This window comes from Oncorhynchus mykiss, chromosome 1, assembly GCF_057628025.1.
Source record: "Oncorhynchus mykiss isolate SJ-2025 chromosome 1, ASM5762802v1, whole genome shotgun sequence".
NCBI classification, from domain to species: Eukaryota; Metazoa; Chordata; class Actinopteri; order Salmoniformes; family Salmonidae; genus Oncorhynchus; species Oncorhynchus mykiss.
This window is the reverse complement of record NC_143022.1, coordinates 67509070-67532102: the sequence shown is the minus strand read 5'-3', so window position 1 is coordinate 67532102 and position 23033 is coordinate 67509070. Positions and strand designations below refer to the sequence as shown.

At 42.7% G+C, this 23033-nt stretch overlaps 1 protein-coding gene across 1 annotated transcript; it reads left to right on the top strand.

The window, feature by feature from the left end:
* The first annotated feature begins 4534 nt into the window (after window positions 1–4534).
* Window positions 4535–21247, top strand: LOC110526867 (vertebrate ancient opsin). The gene is made up of 5 exons (XM_021608058.3): window positions 4535–4978; window positions 6891–7101; window positions 7398–7515; window positions 7749–7982; window positions 18843–21247. The coding sequence occupies exons 1-5, from the start codon at window positions 4612–4614 to the stop codon at window positions 19077–19079; spliced, it is 1167 nt and encodes a 388-aa protein (XP_021463733.1). The 5' UTR covers window positions 4535–4611; the 3' UTR covers window positions 19080–21247.
* The last annotated feature ends 1786 nt before the right edge of the window (window positions 21248–23033 follow it).

The window sequence follows — 23033 nt, the reverse complement described above, 5'->3', positions numbered from 1 at the left end:
CAAGACTCCCGTAGTGTGGCAGACTACGCTGTGGATTACCGCACGTTGGCAGCTGAGAGTGCTTGAAACCCAGAAGCGCTGTTCGACATGTTCCTACACGGTGTATCGGAGAAAGTAAAGGATGAGCTCGCAGCCCGGAAACTACCGATGGATCGCCTTGACCATTCAGATTGATGGAAGGAGAGGAGATTCGATTTCACTCGCCCATCCAAAGATTCCACCTTGCCTCCAAGCTTTCCTGGAAGTCCCCTACGGCTCCATTGCAGAGAGAACCTGAGGCTACCCGAGTTCCCCCGAGAGCCTCCAAAGACTGCCGACTCACCTCCTCCTGAGCCTATGCAACTAGGCAGAGCTAGGCTGTCTCCAGCTGAACGGCTATACTGGCTTCACACTAAGAGCTGCCTGTATTGTGGGACTACTGGTCATTTGTCCACTAAAAGACCAGGCTCACCGTTAGGAGTGAGTACTCTGGTGGGCCATACTGAGAACTTTTCCTCTCCCCTTACTCGCATCCCTTTTCATGCCATGTTGCTGTGGGGGAAACAGTTGAAATCTCTCTGGGTCCTCGTCGACTCTGGGGCCGATGAGAGCCTTATGGACGCTACCCTGGCTTCCCAGCTGGATATCCACACTCAGCCCCTCTCTATTCCCATGGATGTTAGAGAACTGGCCGGGCGCTCTATACCACCCTTATCAACCTATGTGTCAGGGAACCACAGCGAGACGATCCAGTTCCTGCTCATTAAGCCTCCTCAAGTTCCCGTGGTATTGGGATTCTCCTGGCTCCAGTGACACAATCCCATCATTGAATGGTCTGGTCTGGTCTGCCATCATGGGCTGGACCCCGTTTTGCAACGGCCATTGCCTGAAGTCAGCGCAGCCTGCCCCGGGACGTTTTCCTGGGGGCTCTGAAGTTGCCCCGGACCTCTCCGCCATTCCTGCGGAGTACCAGGACCTCTGGGAGGTGTTCAGTAAGGCCCGAGCCACTTCGCTTCCACCGCACCGACCATATGACTGTGGGATTTACCATCTCTCAGGCACCACTTCACTCGAGCCACTCCAGGGGGCCACGTGTTCTCCAAGCTGGACCTACGGAACGCCTAGCACCTGGCGCGGATATGGGAAGGGGACGAGTGGAAGACGGCCTTCACCACGGCCAGCGGTCACTATGAGTTTCTGGTCATGCCATTTGGTCTTACTAACGCCCCTGCTGTGTTCCAGGCTCTGGTTAATGATGTTCTCCACGACATGTTGAACCGGTTCTTGTCTTCTCCCGTTCCACCCAAGAACACAGGCTCCACGTCTGACAGGTTCTCCAACACGTCCTGGAGAACCAGCTTTTTGTAAAAGCAGAGAAGTGTGAATTCCATTGCTCCACCATCCCTTTTCTGGGTTACATCATCGCTGCAGGGAGTGTACAGATGGATCCTGGGAAGGTGAGAGTGGTGGTGGATTGGCCCCAGCCTACGCCCAGAGTGCAGTTGCAATGCTTCCTGGAGTTTTACAACTTTTAGCGCCTTTTTACCCGGGCTACAGCACCCTGGCTTCCCCCTGTCTGCACTCCCCTCTCCCAAGGTTTGGTTCACGTGGTCCCCAGCTGCTGACCGTGCGTTTTCGGATCTTAAACACGGCTTCACCACAGCTCCCATCTTGGTACATCCTGACCCGTCCCGCCAGTTCGTGGTGGAGGCCGACGCTTCGGATGTTGGAGTGGGGGCTGTCCTGTCCCAGCGGTCTGCCCTGGACCTCAAGTTACATCCCTGCGCCTTTTTCTCCCACCGCCTCAACGCCACGGAGAGGAACTATGATGTGGGGAATCGTGAACTTCTTGCAGTGAAGATGGCGTTGGAGGAATGGAGGCACTGGCCAGAGGGGGTGGAACATCCTTTTATGTGTGGACCGACCACAAGAATCTGGAATATCTCCACACCTCCAAGTGTCTCAATTCCAGGCAAGCTAGGTGGGCCCTACTGTTCACCCGGTCCAACTTCTCCCTCTCATACCGGCCGGGATCCAAGAATGTCAAGCATGATGCATAGTATGCATAGTGACTTTACCCCTACCTACATGTACAAATGACCTCGACTAACCTGTACCCACGCACATTGACTCGGTACCGGTACCACCTGTATGTAGCATCGTTGTTATTTTATTGTGTTACTTTTTATTACATTTTTTACTTACGTTTCTTTAGTAAATATTATCTTAACCAACAATACAGTTCAAGAAATGGAGTTAAGGGCTTGTAAGTAAGCATTTCACGGTAAAGTCTATACCTGCTGTTTTCGGTGCTTGTGACAAATAAAATGTGATTTGATAAATATTTAATTTGACCAACAAATTCCAAATACAACTTCATAATTACATTATACAATGCTGCCTGCAGCTACAGTCACTGGATGCGTGGAGAGTAGGCTAATCCACTATGAACCTGTGCTACAAAGTGAGTTACAAAACCTGGCCAGATAACTTCAAGTCATCAGTCTCAAGTCAAAGTCGAGTCCCGAATCTTGAGGCTCCAAGTGCGAGTCAAGTTATTTTATTTTCTATCCAGTCCAATCAAGTCATCAAATTTGGCACTGGAGTTAGACTCGAGTCCAAGTCATGTGACTTCGGTCCACACCTCTGCCTTAAATGATGATGCATTGTGGGAAAATTGTTGTATTTCAAATGGTATTGTAATTCCACCCCATCAGAATAAAGTATCATATAGTATCTTGGGAGCACCAAAACCCTTTTCAGCACCAGTGAGTGAATGGTAAGGTTGTTGTATTCGGCGCATGTGACAATTTGATTTGATTTGGAATTGTTGTTTCAGGCCTATTAACACATTTTGAAGCGTGCCTTGTAAGAGGCTTTATTTGTTGCACTGGTGAGGGGGAATACTGTAACAATTTAACTCCTATGTGATTATAGTGCCCCATCAATTTAAAATGTATAGGGGACAGATTAGATAACCGTGTATATAGCCAAGTTATCATTACTCATTGTGTATTTATTCCTTGTGTTATTATTTCTACATTATTGAATTTTTGGGGGCCCGTTAGTAAGCATTTCACTGTTAGTCTTCCCCTGTTGTTTATGAGGCAAGATTGGAGTTGCAGCTAGTCTTAACCTTAACAGGTTGAGCATCTTGCCATGTCCTTTTTTCCTGTTGTCGCTGCCAGTTTGGAAGACTTTGTTAGGCCTCTAGAAGTGCAAGTGATATAAAACACCAAATATGAAATAATATGCTGTAACGTGTAAATACTTTACCTAGCAGCCAACCTGCTTGCACCAATCCCTTGTAATTACAGTAAAACACTGAAATACAAGCCCCTCCCCTCGATACATTTCATTCATCCATTCCAATTACGGTAGCATTATTATTTTTTTAAGTATAATAAAGTACATTTTATGGTATTGTACTGTGTGTCATTACACAGTACTTGCTTCGATACCATCTTTATATTACAGTAGATGTACTGTAATATTAAATACAGAATATTATTTACCACAGAGCTGCCTGTAAACTACTATCAAATTCAAGGTAACCTCTTTACAGTGTAACTACTGTCAAAATTAGAAAAAATAACTATTTCAGCAAGAAATTGCATTGTTGATGCAATGGTAGCCTCCGTGCAAGTATACAAGCACAGCCAGCGCAGGCCCATATTTATGGATTAAGGAATTAAAATAATGATTTCTTAAATGTGGTAGTACCAAATACTATAGACAGATAAAATAATCAAAAAATCCAATCTGTTTGTCATTCAGTTTTAAATTAAAGCGGAATGTTTTGTTATGCGATGGCAATGAAAACTGCTGAAAAGTGTTTTGAAAACGGAGTAAAATGTATTGTCGAATAAAATGGTCACAGCCAATATAAGTTTACGGTTCCCCACAATATGACAACTATTTCAATTGATGAAAGTATTTTCAATAAAAAACATTTTTAAATTAGAAATGCCCCAAAATGCCTGTAGTTTCAAAATTACGCATAAAAAAAGCATATTCACAATATGAAAGTGAAAGTCAGCGGATTTGTCGCAAACCGACCTCATTTGCACATCTGACAAGTAGCTAGGTTTTGCGTTTCCTCGAGGGCAAGAGTTGTTGCGAGCGAGTCGACTACCGGTTATATAAGCGCATACAAGATGCTGCTCATCAGTCACCTATTTAGTTGTTGGTGTGCCTTCTCAAGACTTCGATTCTGCCCCCACACATTCATTTATAAAGTGTTCGTTTATTTGCAGCACTGCTTTTGCCCTTTTGATTTGCCGTTGCTGTTTTCGAGAATGCAGGCTCACTTTGAATATCTTTGAACTCTGAATAACTGTGGATTCGTCGCTTTGGTCCAAAATAGGTTATTTCATTCAAAATGCGGATATCAAGATCTGAAGTTCAACCTACTCAATGACAAGTAGTCTATTAAAGATTTCAAGCGATGGCTGTTGATCCAGTCATTTTTTTCAAACGAATGTTTTTTTACGCGCGAGTCCGAGGATGAGAGTCCAAATTAAGTTGTGAAAATGAGACATATGGACCACAAAATCTCAGACCCTTTACATAACCCCCAAGGTCAATATTAATATTACTCTAAGGTCGCGTGCAATTATTTGGACATGGACAATGGATACTTTAAGAATTGCAGTAAATGGTGTTTCTTATACCGAGGCATCAGAGATCTACAAACCACATGCTGATCCGTTCACTGGTCCAATAACAAATCTTGCACCTTGGAATTTCGCAGTTTTGGCTACCTTGATGTTTGTTATAACATCTCTGTCTCTCTTTGAAAATTTCACTGTTATGTTGGCCACTTACAAGTTCAAACAACTGAGACAGCCCTTAAATTATATCATAGTTAATTTATCTCTCGCTGACTTCCTTGTGTCACTCACCGGTGGAACCATAAGTTTTCTAACTAACGCCAAAGGGTATTTTTTCCTTGGAAATTGGGCTTGCGTTTTGGAAGGTTTTGCTGTCACCTATTTCGGTAAGTTCAGCATGGTTCATGGTTATGTATCTGAATAAATTGGATGCTGGGGTAATTTCACACTTACTGTAGGTGTCAGTGTTGGAGCTGTTTAGATTCCAAAATGTTGCAAAAAGAATAACATTTGAAAGTCAAAGACTTGATTGACTGTTTATTTGTTAGATTGGTTTCTTAGACAGTTTTTTTTTTAAGACAGCCGAACAGAAGCCATCCATAATTTGTAGTGCATTTCGCAGTTCTTTTAAAGCACTTTGTTTGCGGTGAAAAATGTACCTAAAACTGATGGCAAAATGACAAACAGATATGGATCGTGTGATAACATTGTCCAATTTAGGAAACACACACATTTTTTGTTGCACAACATAGCCTAATAGTCAACAGTGAAAACACTTTGTTGCTGGGAAAGTAGGCTACAGTAGCTACAGTAGCTACTCATTACATCAGAAGGCAGTAATCTGTTTAGTATGATGCCTTAATCCATTTGTTTTTGAGCTGGTTTGTATGTAAGACATGCTGAGAGAGGTGAGGCCCCTGGAGAGAGTATGTCACACACGCAGTAGTGGGTTATTTCCCTGCTGGTCCGAGGGAAACGCATAGGCAGTCTAGGTTAGGGAGTATGACATTCAATAAAAACTTGAGTGGCAGTTTCAAAAGCTTTCCGGGAAGTATTTAGACTTCAGAGAACATGCTGCCTGCCCAGTTTCATATGTCTTTGGGGATTCGTGTGTATTAGTTGATCGTGATGGAATAGAATCGAGATCGACTATACACAAGTTGCTGTTCTGATCCAACAGGATAAATAGTTGTCAGACATAGTTAAAAACAATTGTGATCCTCATTGAGAAAATCCCAGCTGGACATTTTTGGGGTCAAACAAAGAAGGTTCCATAAATGCACAAAGCTGAATGAATTATTAACATAGTTGTATCCAATTGTCTAATAAATCAAAGTGATTGTAGATACCTTTGTAGCATTCTCAGACAGTTATTTGAACCAAAGGGCAGTAGGGTAAAACTTGATAATAAGTTTACCGGTGTAATATCACTGTCATTACACTAGTAACAGTATTGTATTAACATTAGCATATTATTAGTATAGCAATGGAGTTGAGCACTTTTCATAATTACACAAAAGGAATAGGGGCTGCTCCTTATTTCACGTGTGACCCAAATAGCACTTATTTGGGTCCTTTTATATGCTTTTCTACAACAACAATTCTGAGAGACTGTAGTCTTGCCCCAGAGACTGTAGTACATAAGCAAACCTTTGAGAGTGAATTATACTGTAATTAAGTACAGCTTTTTCACTCTATTAAAGAGGCAGCCTAATGTACCTTTACTGCATCATTAGTCTATTTAAGTGTAAGTGTACCTCAATATGTACCTCTTACATGGATTATATATATCCTGCAAATTGCTGTAGCTATACCCTAAGTGCTGTCACATTTGCATAACTCTCGCTGAGACTGTAACTCAAAATCCTATTGTGGTTGGAATCATAGTGCGCTGCCTTTTCTCTGACATTGTCACAATGCTATGTGAATATCATGTGCATGCACTCTTTGAAAAAGGAGCTACCTAGAATCATAAAGTGTTCTCCCGCTGTCCCTTTGGTAGAACTGAACCCTTTTGGTTCCAGCTAGAACCTTAACACCGAAGGGTTATTTGAGGGTTCTACCTGGAACAAAAAAGTGCTCTATCTGGAATCAGACAGGGTTATCCTACAGGAACAGCCTAAAATCCTTTTAGGGTTCTAGTTAGCCCCTTTTCTTGAATTTTCCATGCATTTCACTGTTAGCTTCTATATTTCAAAGGGAGCCCTCAATCGTGTTTATAAACTTGTACATTTGACTCTGTTCCACAATAAAACATATTTGAAACAGTATTTACCCTTCATAATACCCTTCTTTCAGGGATTGTGGCTATGTGGTCCCTGGCGGTCCTGTCCTTCGAGCGCTACTTTGTGATCTGCCGGCCTCTGGGGAATGTCCGTCTGAGGGGGAAGCATGCAGCGCTGGGCCTGCTGTTCGTCTGGACCTTCTCCTTCATCTGGACTATCCCTCCTGTGTTCGGCTGGTGCAGCTACACCGTCAGTAAGATCGGCACCACCTGCGAGCCCAATTGGTGAGAGGCAACAGAGAGAGCAGAGGGCACACATCCTATAGTAAACATACTGTGGATGTACAGCAACATCAACCTCCTGTTTGTATCATACACGCACTTAGGTACACACGGGTCATTCTTGAATAGCATTGGGATTTTCTAATTGCAGTGGCATTTGGGCATGGCAAAAATTGTTGTGTGAACTACAGATATCCCCTGTAAAAGAATAGTTAACATTGTCATAATATGACTGGGCCATGTAGAAAATGGTGGAAATGTAATTCAAATGTTTATGATCTACTTTCCTCTGACCTCAGGTATTCCAACAACATTTGGAATCACACCTACATCATCACCTTCTTTGTGACCTGCTTCATAATGCCCTTGGGGGTGATCATCTACTGCTATGGGAAGCTCCTACAGAAGCTGAGGAAGGTCAGTTTCCATGTATAGAATACTGGCACTACCGGGAGAGGATACAACTGAACCAAAGTAGTCCTTGGTTGACTAGCAAGCACATGCTTGGGAATATTTTTTGTAATTGTCCTGTCATTATGTCCTGGTGTATTCAAGACTTTCAGGTCAGTTCTTAAAGTCTTTAAACAAACTTACATAACAGACTTTATAGCTCAATAACCTAAGCTGTTTGTTGTCACGTCACTCCTCAGGTGTCCCATGGCAGGCTGGGTAATGCCAAGAAACCGGAGCGCCAGGTGAGCCGCATGGTGGTGGTGATGATCGTCGCTTACCTGGTGGGCTGGACACCCTACGCAGCCTTCTCCATCATTGTCACAGCCTGTCCCACCATCTACCTGGACCCCAGACTGGCTGCCGCGCCCGCTTTCTTCTCCAAGACGGCCGCAGTCTACAACCCAGTCATCTACGTCTTCATGAACAAACAGGTATCTCCCTCTTTCCCCCCTTGAACGCATGGCTACTTATGACATTCTCTGAGTTGTTAATTACACTGAAGGCTTACACCGTATGGAACCGTGATATTGCTGTTGTTATTGTTGTCCAAGGTTTTAGACAACCATTCCCAGGTGTACTGTGAATAAGGCCAGGATACAATCAGATCAACAGTAACATAGTTTGTGATGGCTTTTGTTTCGGTGGTGTCAGAGGTGTAACTGTGTTAGAGCTGTCATATCCACAAGCTGCTCCTGGCATTACCTATCGCGGACATGCCATTGGATGCACTGAATTGCATTAGTAGAAATCCCATGCAGCTACATTACAAAATTTGAACACTGGAATGTGTGATATAATCTACACCTCGGTCAGGCTTCTATAAATCCCTATTATTGGTATCGTTATTTCTATGTAGCCTACACTTTCTCATTCTGAACATCTAACACGGGTTGGATTTAAGGACAGGTGTGGTTTCATGACAATTACCACAAGAGCAGCAAATTACCGATTTGACAGCTCTAACGCAATTACACCGCTGACACCGCCTAAACAAAAGCAATGTAAAATGATGCGTTTGTCGGCTAACATGGGTTACTGCTGATCTGATTTAATCCTGGCCTGTTGCTTATGAATTCTCTGAATTCTGCAATATGAATGGAAATACAATTTGGCAGTTTTCAGGAGGAAAAATGCCCACCAGTTCTCTGCCAGGTTGTGGCAAGTCTCACTCAACTGACACAGAGCTGAGAGGCATCATCAATTGTTAGTCCTGGGATGAAAGCCTTTGAGGAAAACTCAGCTGACAGTTCTTTTTTGTTTGTTTTGGGGTGTTAGCCTGTCCTTAAATAATGTAGGGTGTATGAATAAATGACGTGAAATATAGAACTGTCCATGCTGGCTGGCTGCTTTAAAAATACATCAGCTCCTCGATCCGCAGGGAGGTACCAGTTTTTTTTGCAATTACCAAAAGATATTCTGCACATTGAGAATGGGATATGCGTTAAACAATGTATTATTCTTATTATCCTGAGTGGCGCAGCGGTCTAAGGCACTGCATCTCAGTGCTCGAGGCGTCGCTACAGACCCTGGTTTGATTCCAAGCTGTATCACAAACGGCCATGATTGGGAGTCCCGTCGAGCGGCGTAAAAATTGGCCCAGCGTCGTCCGGTTTAGGGTTTGGCCGGGGTAGTCCGTCATTGTAAATAAGAATTTGTTCTTAACTGACTTGCCTAGTTAAATAAAGGTTAAACAAAAAATATATAAATATATTATTATCAGTGGTTCTTGATTTCTCTCTGCTCATTTAAAGAGAAATATACAGAGTATTCAGACCCGTTGACTTTTTCCACAATTTGTTACACTACAGCCTATTTGTAAAAACAACATTTTACTCATCAATCTACACACAATACACCACAATGTCAAAGCCATTTTGTTATGCAAATGCATTCAATTAAAAAAACATTTACATAAGTATTCAGTCCCTATACTCAGTACTTTGTTGAAGCACCTTTGGCAGTGATTAGAGCCTTGAGTCTTCTTGGGTATGATGCTACACACTTGGTACACCTGTATTTGGGGAGTTTTTCCCATTCTTCTCTCCAGATCCTCTCAAACTCTGTCAGGTTGGATGGGGAGCGTCACTGCACAGCTATCTCCAGAGATGTTAAATTGGGTTCAAGTCCGGCCTCTGGCTGGGCCACTCAAGGACATTCAGAAACTGGTCCGAAGCAACTCCTGCGTTGTCTTGGCTGTGTGCTTAGGGTCATTGTCCTAAAACTTTGCCTCAGTCAGTGGTCCTGAGCACTCTGGAGCAGGTTTTCATCAAGGATCTCTCTGTACTTTGCTCCGTTCATCTTTCCCTCGATCCTGACTGGTCTCCCAGTCCCTGCCGCTGAAAAACATCCCCAAAGCATGATGCTGCCACCACTATGCTTCACCGTAGGGATGGTGGAAGGTTTCCTCAAGACATGACCCTTAACATTCAGGTCAAAGAGTTCAATCTTGGTTTCATCAAACTAAAGAATCTTGTTTCTCATGGTCTGAGAGTCCTTTGGGCTGGCATGTGCCTTTTACTGAGGAGGTGCTTCCATCTGATGGAGTGCTGCAGACATGGTTGTCCTTCTGGAAGGTTCTCCCATCTCCACAGAGGAACTCATGTCCTCATTTTGCCAACAAGTGCTCAGCATATGTGGGAACTCCTTCAAGACTGTTGGAAAATCATTCCAGGTGAAGCTTGTTGAGAGAATGCCAAGAGTGTTCAAAGCTGTCATCAAGGCAAAGGGTGGCTATTCAAAGAATCTCAAATATAAAATATATTTTGATTTGTTTAACACTTTTTTGGTTACTACATTATTCCATGTGTTATTTCATAGTTTTGATGTCTTCAGTATTTTTCTACAATGTAGAAAATATTACAAATAAAGAAAAACCCTTGAATGAGTAGGTGTTCTAAAACTTTTGACCGGTAGTGTATGTAAATAAGTCATTTCTGTTTTCATTTATTTTGTAAATACATTTGCACAAATTTTAAAAACTTTTCTTTCGCTTTGTCATTATTGCTGTAACGTAATGAAATTTGGAAAAAGTTAAGGTGTCTGAAAACTTTCAGAGTGCACTGTAGATTTAGATTTACACAAAGCCACAATGAATTTGGTCAATGAAAGACATTAAATAACACATTTTTAACCAAATCTATATTTTTGATGTAAATGGTTGTTACAAAGCCTCATGCGCGTGCTTTCTCGTTCCCATTGTGGTGATACTGATGGTTTCTCGGGACTGATGGCTTCTATGACAACCAAAATAAATAGTATTCTCTCTGATATAAGGGCATTTATTCTTGTTTTCTGCATGCCCTCGTGTTGCCAAAGGAGCCTGAGGATGTCTATCACTGTGGTGGGGTACGTTTTTCAAAACCAAGGAAAATCACAAAAATAGTATCTAAAAACTTTTGATTTGGTAAAAAAAAAAACGGAACATATGTACGTACTTGGTTGACTGTCCTGTATAGTATACTGTATTGGTCAGGGAGATTTTGGTCACCCGGTGGGTGCATGAATTCTGCCGGTCCATCTGACTGGTTGCTCCACTTTAGATCTGTCCTGTAAATAGGTCACTGTATTTATAAAAGAGCAGGGGATGTGAATAAATATAAATAAGGAAAGCTAGCAGGCAGATCCTGGCATCAACATACCTCAGATGTAGGACAGTTGGAAAAGTCAACTGACCTTAAGCAATGGGGTCTGTGTGGAAGTTACACAATAGTGTCAAAAGAGACATAGGAGGCTTCCTACAATGGATGACTTCTGTACAGTAAAGCAGATTTATACCATAGACAGGTTCAAAGTATATCATACACAGGTCACAGCAAGGTCAAGGGGGAACGTTCTACCATTATCCTTTGATATTTCTTAAAAGAACGAGCAATGATCTCACAAGGTCAGTCCCTCAAAATACAAATGAGGAACCACAGTCCCCAAAGATCACAGTTGTCAGGCAGAAGTTTTTGATTAATAATTGAGCAAATTAAGTCTTGTCTGTGGCTGTGTGATGAATGGTTGGCATGCCATAGTCTCTCTCTTGTGCCATATCAAATCACATCACATTTTTATTTGTCACGTGCCTAATACAACAGGTGTAGAAATGCTTATGTACAAGCCCTTAACCAACAATGCAGTTAGGAAACATAAGTGTTAAGTTAAAAGTAGAGATTTAAAAAAACATTTTTTTTAAAAATAACAGTAGCGAGGCTATAAACAGGGGGGGCACAGGGTAGTCGAGGTAATATGTACATGAAGGTAGAGTTAAAGTGACTATGCATAGATAGTAAACAGGAAATAAAAGAGGGGGGGGGACAATGCAAATAGTCTGGCTAGCCATTTGACTAGCTGTTCTGGAGTCTTATGGCTTGGGGGTAGAAGCTTTCGGTGCGGTAGCAGAGAGAACAGTCCATGACTATGGTGGCTAGAGTCTTTGACAATTTTTAGGGCCTTCCTCTAACACCGACTGGTATAGAGGTCCTGGATGGCATGGAGCTTGGCCTCAGTGATGTACTGAGTCGTATGCATTGCCCTCTGTAGTACCTTGCGGTCGGAGGCTGAGCAGTTACCATACCAGGTAGTGATGCAACCATGCTTTCGATGGTGCAGCTGTAGAACTTTTTGAGGATCTGAGGACCCATGCTAAATCTTTTAAGTCTTCTGAGGGGGAGTAGGTTTTGTCGTGCCCTCTTCATGACAGTCTTGGTGTGCTTGGACCATGTTAGTTTATTGGTTATGGGGACACCAAGGAACTTGAAGCTCTCAACCTGCTCCACTACAGCCCCGTCGATGAGAATGGGGGCCTGCTCGGTCCTCCTTTTCCTGTAGTCCACAATCATCTCATTTGTCTTGATCAAGTTGAGGGAGAGGTTGTTGTCCTGGCACCACACGGCCAGGTCTCGGACCTCCTCCCTATAGGCTGTCTCATCATTTTCGGTGATCAGGACTACCACTGTTGTGTCATCGGATAACTTCATGATAGTGTTGGAGTTATGCCTGGCCATGCAGTCGTGAGTGAACAGGGATTACAGGAGGGGACTGAGTACCCCTGAGGGGCCCCCGTGTTGAGGATCAGCACGGCGGATGGATTGTTACCTACCCTTACCACCTGGGGGCGGCCCATCAGCAAGTCCAGGATCCATTTGCAGAGAGAGGTGTTTAGTCCCAGGGTCCTTAGCTTAGTGATGAGCTTAGAGGACACTATGGGGTTGAACGCTGATCTGTAGTCAATGAATAGCATTCTCACATAGGTGTTCCTTTTGTCCAGGTAGGAAAGGGCATCGTAGAGTGCAATAGAGATTACATCATCTGTGGATCTGTTGGTGTGGTATGCAAATTGGAGTGGGTCTACAGTTTCTGGGATAATGGTGTTGATGTGATCCATGACCAGCCTTTCAAAGCATTTCATGGCCACAGACGTGAGTGCTATGGGTCGGTAGTCATTTAGACAGGTTACCTTAGTGTTCTTGGGCACAGGGACTATGGTGGTCTGCTTGAAATATGTTGGCATTACAGACTCAGTTAAGGAGAGGTTGAAAATGTCAGTAAAGACACTTGCCAGTTGGTCAGCGCATGCTCAGAGTACAAATCCTGGTGATCCGTCTGGCCCTGCAGCCTTGTGAATGTTGACCTGTTTAAAGGTCTTACTCACATGGGCTACGGAGAGCGTGATCACACAGTCATCTAGAACAGCTGATGCTCTCATGAATGCATAAGTGTTGCTTGCCTCAAAGCGAGCTTAGAAGTAATTTAGCTCATCTGGTAGGCTCATATTATTGGGAAGCTCACGGCTGTCCTTCCCTTAGTAGTCTGTAATAGTTTGCAAGCCCTGCCACATCTGACGAGTGTCGGTGCCGGTGTAGTACGATTCAATATTAGTCCTGTATTGACGCTTCACCTGTTTGATGGTTCGTCAGAGGGCATATCAGGATTTCCTATAAGCTTCCGGGTTAGAGTCCTGCTCCTTGAAAGCGGCACCTCTACCCTTTAGCTCAGTGCGGATCTTGCCTGTAATCCATGGCTTCTGGTTGGGGTATGAATGTACAATCACTGTGGAGATGACGTCATTGATGCACTTATTTATGACTGATGCGGTGTACTTCTCAATGCCATCGGAAGAATCCCGGAACATGTTCCAGTCTGTGCAGGCAAAACAGTCCTGTAACTTAGCATCTGCGTAATCTGACCAGTTCTTTCTTGACCGAGTCACTGGTACTTCCAACTTTAGTTTTTGCTTGTAAGCAGGAATGAGGAGGATAGAATTATGGTCAGATTTGTCAAATGGAGGGCAAAGGACAGCCTTGTCTCTGTGTGTGGAGTAAAGGTGGTCTAGAGTTTTTTGTTCCCTTCTGGTTGCACATGCTGGTAGAAATTAGGTAAAACGGATTTAAGTTTCCCTGCATTGAAATCCCCGGACACTAGGAGCGCCACCTCTGGATGAGCGTTTTCATCAAATCAAATGTATTATATAGCCCTTCTTACATCAGCTGATATCTCAAAGTGCTGTACAGAAACCCAGCCTAAAACCCCAAACAGCAAGCAATGCAGGTGTAGAAGCACGGTGGCTAGGAAAAACTCCCTAGAAAGGCCAAAACTTAGGAAGAAACCTAGAGAGGAACCAGGCTATAAGGGGTGGCCAGTCCTCTTCTGGCTGTGCCAGGTGGAGATTATAACAGAACATGGCCAAGATGTTCAAATGTTCATAAATGACCAGCATGGTCAAATAATAATAATCACAGTAGTTGTCGAGGGTGCAACAGGTCAGCACATCAGGAGTAAATGTCAGTTTGCTTTTCATAGCCGATCATAAGTTGTATCTCTACCGCCCCTGCTGTCTCTAGAGAGTTGAAAACAGCAGGTCTGGGACAGGTAGCACGTCCAGTGAACAAGTCAGGGTTCCACAGCCACAGGCAAAACAGTTGAAACTGGAGCAGCGGCACAACCCAAGGAGGGGGGGGGGGGGGGGCAACTCTATGCAGCAGCTGCTTGTGTGCAGTGAATGTTTGCTTATGTTTGCTTATGGCCGTACACAGCTCATTTAGTGCGGTCTTAGGGCCAGCATCGGTTTGTGGTTGTAAAGACAGCTACAAAGAATATAGATAAACTCTCCTGATAAATAGTTGGGTAATAGCTTATCTTGAGATACTCTACCTCAGGCGAGCAAAACCTCAAGACTTCCTTACTATTAGATTTCGTGCCCCTTGTCTTACCGGAGGCGGCTGTTCTATCTTGCCGATGCAGCGTAAAACCCACCAGCTGTATGTTATTCATGTTGTCGTTCAGCCACGACTTGGTAAGATAAGATATTACAATATTTAATTGTTGAACATATTTGATCGTAGTTCTATTTTGTTATCCAATTATTGTACGTTGGCTAATAGGACTGATGGTAAAGGCAGATTACTCACTCGCCAACGGATCCTTACAAGGCACCCCGACCTACCGGTCTCTTTCTCCTTCGTATGATGGGGATGAGGGCCTTGTTGGGTGTCTGAAGTAAATCCTTTGTGTCCGACTCTTTAAAAAAAAAAAATCTTCCAGTACGAGGTGAGTAATCGCTATCCTGATATGTAGAAGCTCTTTTCGGTCATAAGAAATGGTGGCAGAAACATTATATACAAAATAAGTTATATGGCATCTTGGGACTGTAATCTGCCCAGTCCTACAGAGGGGCACATACTCATGATTTAAGCATTGTGAAGCCTGAAGAGAATTAACATTTGGGAATTACTTGATTGACAGGCCTGCTACTTTAGTGCATTATCAAGGAGCATCCCCTTCCCTTCCTCATCTCTCCCATCTCTCTTTTTCTAAGCTGATTGGGGTGTGCTTTGTTCAGCCCTGGCTCTGCGAGTTTGGAGGTGTACTTCTGACTGTTGCACGAAGACCCGTGAGCCTTGTTGTGAAGGCTATTAGAGTAAGTTAGAGAGAAAGAGAAAGTTACTACAGAGAGACATATAGATCTTTATTTGGCCTCAGCACAAAATTCACTGTACACAAGCAGCTACTGCACTGAGAAGGGGATCATTGCAGAGGAATGCTTGACTCAGTACACTCTGCTAGCATTACATCATGTGTACTCATGTCCCTGGCCATATAGTGGCTTGCGAAAATATCCACACCTCTTGGCATTTTTCCTATTTTGTTGCCTTACAAAATGGAATAAAAATGTTTTTTTGGGAGGTTTGTATCATTTGATTTACACAACATGCCTACCACTTTGAAGAAGCAAAATATTATTTTTGGAAGATTGAAAAAAAAAATGAATTCACCATTATTATTCAAGTTTATTCATTATTATTGCAAGTCTCTTGTGATATGTCTCTATAAGCTTGGCACATCTAGCCACTGGGATTCTTGCACATTCTTCAAGGCAAAACTGCTCCACCTCCTTCAAGTTGGATGGGTTCCTCTGGTGTACAGCAATCTTTAAGTCATACCACATATTCTCAATTGGATTCAGTTCTGGGCTTTGACTAGGCCATTCCAAGACATTTAAATGTTTCCCCATAAACCACTCAAGTGTTGCTTTAGCAGTATGCTTAGGGTCATTGTCTTGCTGGAAGGTGAACCTCCATCCCAGTCTCAAATCTCTGGAAGACTGAAACAGGTTTCATGGTGTTCTCAGGGTGATGAGAGGTGTTGGGTTTGCGCCAGACATAGCGTTTTCTTTGATGGCCGAAAATCTCAATTTTAGTCTCATCTGACCAGAGTACCTTCTTCCATATGTTTGGGGAGTCTCCCACATGCCTTTTGGCGAACACCAAACATGTTTGCTTAATTGTTTCTGTAAGCAATGGCATTTTCTGGCCACTCTTCCTTAAAGCCCAGCTCTGTGGAGTGTACGGCTTAAAATGGTCTTATGGACAGATACTCCAGTCTCCGCTGTGGAGCTTTGCAGCTCCTTCAGGGTTATCTTTTGTCTCTTTGTTGCCTCTCTGATTAATGCCCTCCTTGCCTGGTCTGTGAGTTTTGGTGGGCGGCCCTCTCTTGGCAGGTTTGTTGTGGTGCCATATTCTTTCCATTTTTTAATAATGGATTTAATGGTGCTCCGTGGGATGTTCAAAGTCTCTGATATTTTTTTCATAATCCAATCCTGATCTGTACTTCTCCACAACTTTGTCCCTGACCTGTTTGGAGAGCTCCTTGGTCTTCATGGTGCTGCTTGCTTGGTGGTGCCCTTTGCTTAGTGGTGTTGCTGACTCTGGGGCCTTTCAGAACAGGTGTATATATACTGAGATCATGTGACAGATCATGTGACACTTAGATTGCACACAGTTGGACTTAATTTAACTAATTATGTGACTTCTGAAGGTAATTGGTTGCACCAGATCTTATTTAGGGGCTTTCATAGCAAAGGGGGTGAATACATATGCACGCACCACTTTTCCGTTTTAAATTTTTTGAAACAAGTAATTTTTTTCATTTCACTTCACCAATTTTGACTATTTTGTGTATGTCCATTACATGAAATCCCCCCAAAAATTACAGGTTGTAAAGCAACAAAATAGCAAACAACACAAAGGGGGATGAATATTTTTGCATGGCACTGTATGTGGCAAGATGAAAACATTTTTTTTAGGAGAATGCCAGTACATCCTGCTCTGTACCATAATACTACTAAATGGCATATTATTATGAGTATTAGTAATAATAATAATATATGCCATGCATACATTTTACATGGGTGGTCCCAAGAATCAAACCCACTATTCTGATATTGCAAGTGCCATGCTCTACCAACTGAGCTATACAGAACCACTGTACCACTCAACAAAGCTCTTCTGACACACAATCCTGCTGTCTATGTCCAGTGCACAGAAATATGGGAATTGAAATGTGTTCTCCACTTAGCTGAGTGGTGTGAAATGTTATGATGTTTGCCTTCTTCATTTTGGAAAACCATCTAGCCTCCAGAATAGCCTTTCAATGGGACAGAAAAAAGTGTTGTTGACATTATTTTTCTCAAGCCATTCATAGTTCCATTAAGTTCACACATTTATGACCTTATGCTTGGTATGACACATAATGTGCCATAGTTGCTTTCTTGTTTTTGTTTTTTTTGGAACATCAAGCAAACACATTTGTCAAACAAACACTCAAATGTGTTCTCTGCTAAAGCCTTAAAGATGTCAGTGGACAAAACACTGCGAAGTGAACATCCATTTGAGAATAGGCCAGGATTCTATCCGATCGTGGGTTGTAAGTCAATGCAACTTTTAAAGGCAATGTTCCCACGTTCGCAGAGATTGCTTTCACTGCAAACGCAGCATCCCACTGGGCAAAAACTGGTTGAATCAATGATGTGATGACGTTGAATCAACATTGAAAACTGATTGGATCTGCAACAAGTAACCAACGTAAGTAAGGGCATTTAGTCTTTTTTTCTCACCAAACTTTTATCATAAATCCAATGACATGGTGATTTTTTTTTATAAAAGGTATTTCACGTTGAATTTACATCAGCTGAAAACTCAACCAAATGTAAATCATAACTAGAAGTTGAACTGACGTCTGTTCCCAGTGGGATATGTCGTCTCAATGTGAAATGCCCTTTTAAAAGCAGCATTGTCTACAACCCGCGATTGAATTGAAAACCCGGCCATAGTGTTTATTTTCAGCAGCCTTTGGGAAAGTAAAGAGGTGAGATGCATTAGCTTGGACTTTATGTTGAAATGGAAACTTCAATAGTGGCACAGGTCATGCTTGAATTTGCTGGGGGGGGGCGATACATTGAGGGTTTTCCTGGAATCTGCTTTTGGGACAGAAAAAGCTTGCAAAAAAGGTCAGTCACGTAACAGTTTTATCTGCAGGGTAATGTGGAAACAAGTAATGATTCAGAGCTTTTTAGAGTTTTTCTCTCCCACCCTTTTAGACAAAATTGGCATGCCATTGATGTGTTTTCTTCAGCAGGAGGATGGTGGTCAGTACTCCATCCTATCTGTCTTTTAAACAAATAGCAAAAACCAATGGCAGTGTTGCAATATGTGCTGAACATCTCTTGATAAGTATGATGCATATCTCCTACCTGCACAGCCATGTAACTGTCTACCGCTTATCTGCTTCTTTTTATGAGGAGCTACAGTATCCTGCCAGTTCAGATATCACACTGCAAGGCAATAAGTGACTATCACCTTATCACCTGGGTACTGTTCATAAGGCACCAATCAGAAGCCTACATGTCCAAAAATAAAATGTATTTCATTCCCGTTTAAAAATGTTTTATCCCCCTTCTTACTGAAGGAACACTGGCTTTCTGACATTTTCTTTTCGATTGGCTGTTCTAATGGCCTTTGACCTTTGTCCAGTTCAGGAAGTGTCTGATCCAGCTCTTTACCGGCAAGCCTGCGCCAGAGAACATGAACGCAACATCGCAGCGACCGGGAATGACGGGGGAGAGCTGCACGGGGGGCGAGATGTCAGCCATCGCCGCCCGCATCCCGGTCTGCGGCAATGCTCAGCCTAAGAATGAGGAGGAGTCCCCGAGCGAGTGCAGCTCCGTCGCCCAGCTACCGATCCCAGAGAACAAAGTCTGTCCCATGTAGGCCAACAGAAGACTCCCCTCCCCCCCACCTCCAGTCCTCACTGCCTTTACATCCTCCCTTTCCATTCTTATACAGATGCATCTTCTCTTACTCACAAACTTCTTGTGATAATTGTTAGTTTAAAGATGCCAGCTGTAACCACAAAGGTTCTCTGGTTAACTTTGTATGTATTAGTAAAAATAGAGGAAACATGTCCGAAACCGGAGCACAAAAGAGGGACATAATACTTTAATGTATGGCAAGCAGACAGACTACCCAGACTGCCTCTCTCTGCTGGCTTTCATCTGAGCCTAAGCAGGGTCAGGCCTGATTGATGTCTAGGTAGGAGACCAGATGCTGTTGGAAGTGGTGTTAGAGGGCCAGTGAGAGGCATTCTTCCCGCCTCAATACCTTAGGCTGTGATGGGGAAACTGCCACCCAAAGGGTGCCCTTAAACCAAGGTCCTGACTCTTATACAATCATGGCCACCTAATCCTCCCGTTAGCCCTCTCTCCACTACAATACAAGATTCTTTCAGCACGAAAACCGCTAATTCTTTAAGTCCCCTCCATCATTACGACAAGAACATTAAATGCTTGTTGACAGTGATTAAATATTAACAATTCAGCAAGCTAGAAATCGTGGCTGTAAATGTAGTATTTGCTTGTCAGATTCCCTCCCACTTTACTCGAGTCGTGAGTTATTTTTGTTCTGGTAGGCCTAATTATTATCAGCTACCTAACAGTTTGTTGTATTAGAGGGGGCCCGTACACACTCAGCTGGTACAACTGATGTACTCTTTGTTGTATCACAACTGCTGTGCCAAATGCGCTGCACATCAGTTGTACAACTTGAGTGTGCACCACCTGCATTATCACGGTTGTCAGAGGGGGCAGGTGCCGAGTCCTACTCTTACCCAGAAGAGCCAGACTTAGAAGATGAGAGCTGGCTACCGTCAGAATGCTTTAATCTGTAGCTCTTTTCCCCTTTGAAGCCCCTGTGATGGCAACTGCTGAGAGGGTATTGCTTTCTATGTTTCTGTACATTTTTCGTTCTCTTCTTGAGCAGATTCGATGGCGAAATTTCCGTTCAAAACAAAGACAGTTAATGAGGCTTGGTGCAGCTGGCCCCCTGCTGGCTCTACTGGGACACTGAGAGACTGTATATTTATGATGAGTCCACAAAAAAATCCTTTCTTTCTTCAACACACTGTGACTGTACATTGTATGTCGAGAAATAATGTATATGGGACTCTGTGAAGGGGTCCAGTGAATCCGAGTAGCTCTGCTCATCATTAGCGCCGACAAATATCGTTGCATTGTACACAAAAGCATTGTACAATGAGGATCACATCACAAAGCATGGGTCTACAGTCAGCAATATTGTAGCACAAGATACTGTAACACTTGACTTTAGAACTGGTTACAGTAGATGTAGTAATACGTTTCAGGTGTATTCAAACTTATGTAAATGTATCTTGACAACGTCTCTTGTTCACCATTCTGTGCAGCACCATCATTGAATAAGTTGAACAGTAATAATAATAATGTGATAATATCCATATGCCGGGTACAGCAGAGACCCTGATCATATTGCATGAGTCAGTCTCAACAAATACATAATGTACAAATTCATCTCGCATTGCCACACTTCATGGTCTTGTTCACTGGCCTATTGGAACGAATGTAACAAAGCCGGAAAATGAAGGTTTGTATGAATAAGGGCTGAGTCTCCACAAGGATAGTAAAACGAAAACACACACACAAATGCACACACAAACTGTAGGCCTATACACGTTGCACACACAAAAGCAATATGACAATGTTCCGTTTTTTTCAGGATACATGAGCAGGTAGTAGGGGTGGTAACTCGCCTTCGAGAATACAGGGAGAGGAACATTTTTAAGAACACATCAGAGATTTGGACACGAATATGACTGATATACTGATAAGTTGAAGAAGCAGTCCAAATGTGGACAAATAAGTATAATTTATATATTTTTCTCATTTTTGCCCGGACTATCATGCACCTCCGACAGTGTTTGTTGTATTGTACTTACAGTGGCACGTTGAGAATTGTTCTGCTGTGTTTTTGGTGTAACTATTTCGTCATGAGTTGCAGGTCATGCATGCTAGTTGTTAGAAAAACTAATGTCTGTACTGGATTAAAATATATATTTTTAAAAGCAATTATTGGTGGTGATGATGTCTGGGTCTCTGAATCATGACGTGCAAAACCATTGCAGAACAGGGCAAACTCAGCAAGCATTAGCATCTGTGAGATGACATCACGTGGTACATCCACAGGCTATACAAGGAACACGGTTGATTATTAAGATTATATATTTTTAAAAGGAGTTTTCTGGGTTTCTGAATCAACGTGAACGATACCATTGTAAAGGAGGAGATACACAGAAAGCACATATATAACATAGTACATCCACAGACATTACAAGGAAAACATTAGATAAGATAGTCTTAATCCCGTCTCAATTTTTAATTCTCAGAGAAAAGCAGTTCCACGGTTTCTATTCTTTTCTATTCTTTCTTTTCCATACACTATCACAATCAAATGTCAATCTGTGTTTGTGTTGATATATACATTTCTCCATGCATGTATCAGTGAGCCAATCCCATTCTTATTAGCCCAGGTTGCATTGAACCAGATATTATGGAAAGTATGAGATGTCACAAGGTCCCATTACCTCCTTCATTATGGCTATATTACAGAGTGTGTCCCCTGCACCATATTGTATTTATGCTTTAACTTGACAGTGGACTATTGCTGTGGATTAAATTGGCCTGTATAGCCATCAGGGACACCTGGGTTGCATTAGACCTTGATGAATTCGATTCACTAAAAGGGTAGAGAGAGACAATGAGAGAGAGACAGAGAGAGTGAGACAGAGTGAGAGGCCTCCCTCCTCCTCTCCCCCCCCCCCCCCTTCACTCCTGCACCATGTCTCCCTCTCAGCTCTTACCTCTCACAAGTTTCTGTGAACCAGAGGAGAGGGGAGCCAGACATCCGTGGTCAACATGTCACTTTCAATCCCTGCCAATTGTTCAACGGGACTTGGTCTCTCTTTCACCTCCCCACTGCTGTTCACCAGAAGCACAGCAACACATGTGGGATCAAATGGAGTGTAAACTCCCCGCAAAAATAATGCAAACAGTATTACAACAACTAGTCCTCAGGCCACAACTATTATTGATTTAGAATGAGAATGAATGCTAGACTTGTGATACCTTATTTAGTATTGATTCATTCAACACAACTGCTTGGACAAATGTTGCTTTCAGAAAGACATTTAACATTCGGACAATGTTCTAGGTCAGATGATAGAAGCTGTGTAGTGGGAGGTGACATACACTGACACAGAAGATCAATACGTGATGTTAGAGAAAAATAACAACGTCCATACATACTTTAATTTTTTATTTCACCTTTATTTAACCAGGTAGGCTAGTTGAGAACAAGTTCTCATTTACAACTGCGACCTGGCCAAGATAAAGCAAAGCAGTGCGACACAAACAACCACACAGAGTTACACATGGAATAAACAAAGATACAGTCAATAACACAATTGGAAAAAAAAGCCTTTATACAGTGTGTGCAAATGAGGTAAGATAAGGGTGGTAAGGCAATAAATAGGCCATAGTGGTGAAATAATTACAATTTAGCAATTAATCACTGGAGTGATACAGTATATGTACAGGAGATGAATGTGCAAGTAGAGATGCTGGGGTGCAAATGAGAAGAAAAAATATACTGAGGCATGATTGACCACACCATTACATTAGACACCCATTTTGATTCTGTTTCTATTATTATAGTCCCTTACCATTTTGTACTTACACAAATGGGGTTAGCAATAGCTTAAACATGATCCAGACAGACAAAAGGCGGGTTCGTCAACAATGCTGTTGATATCTATGCGTGTTTCTTTTGTCTGCCATGGACATATGCGGTCAATGA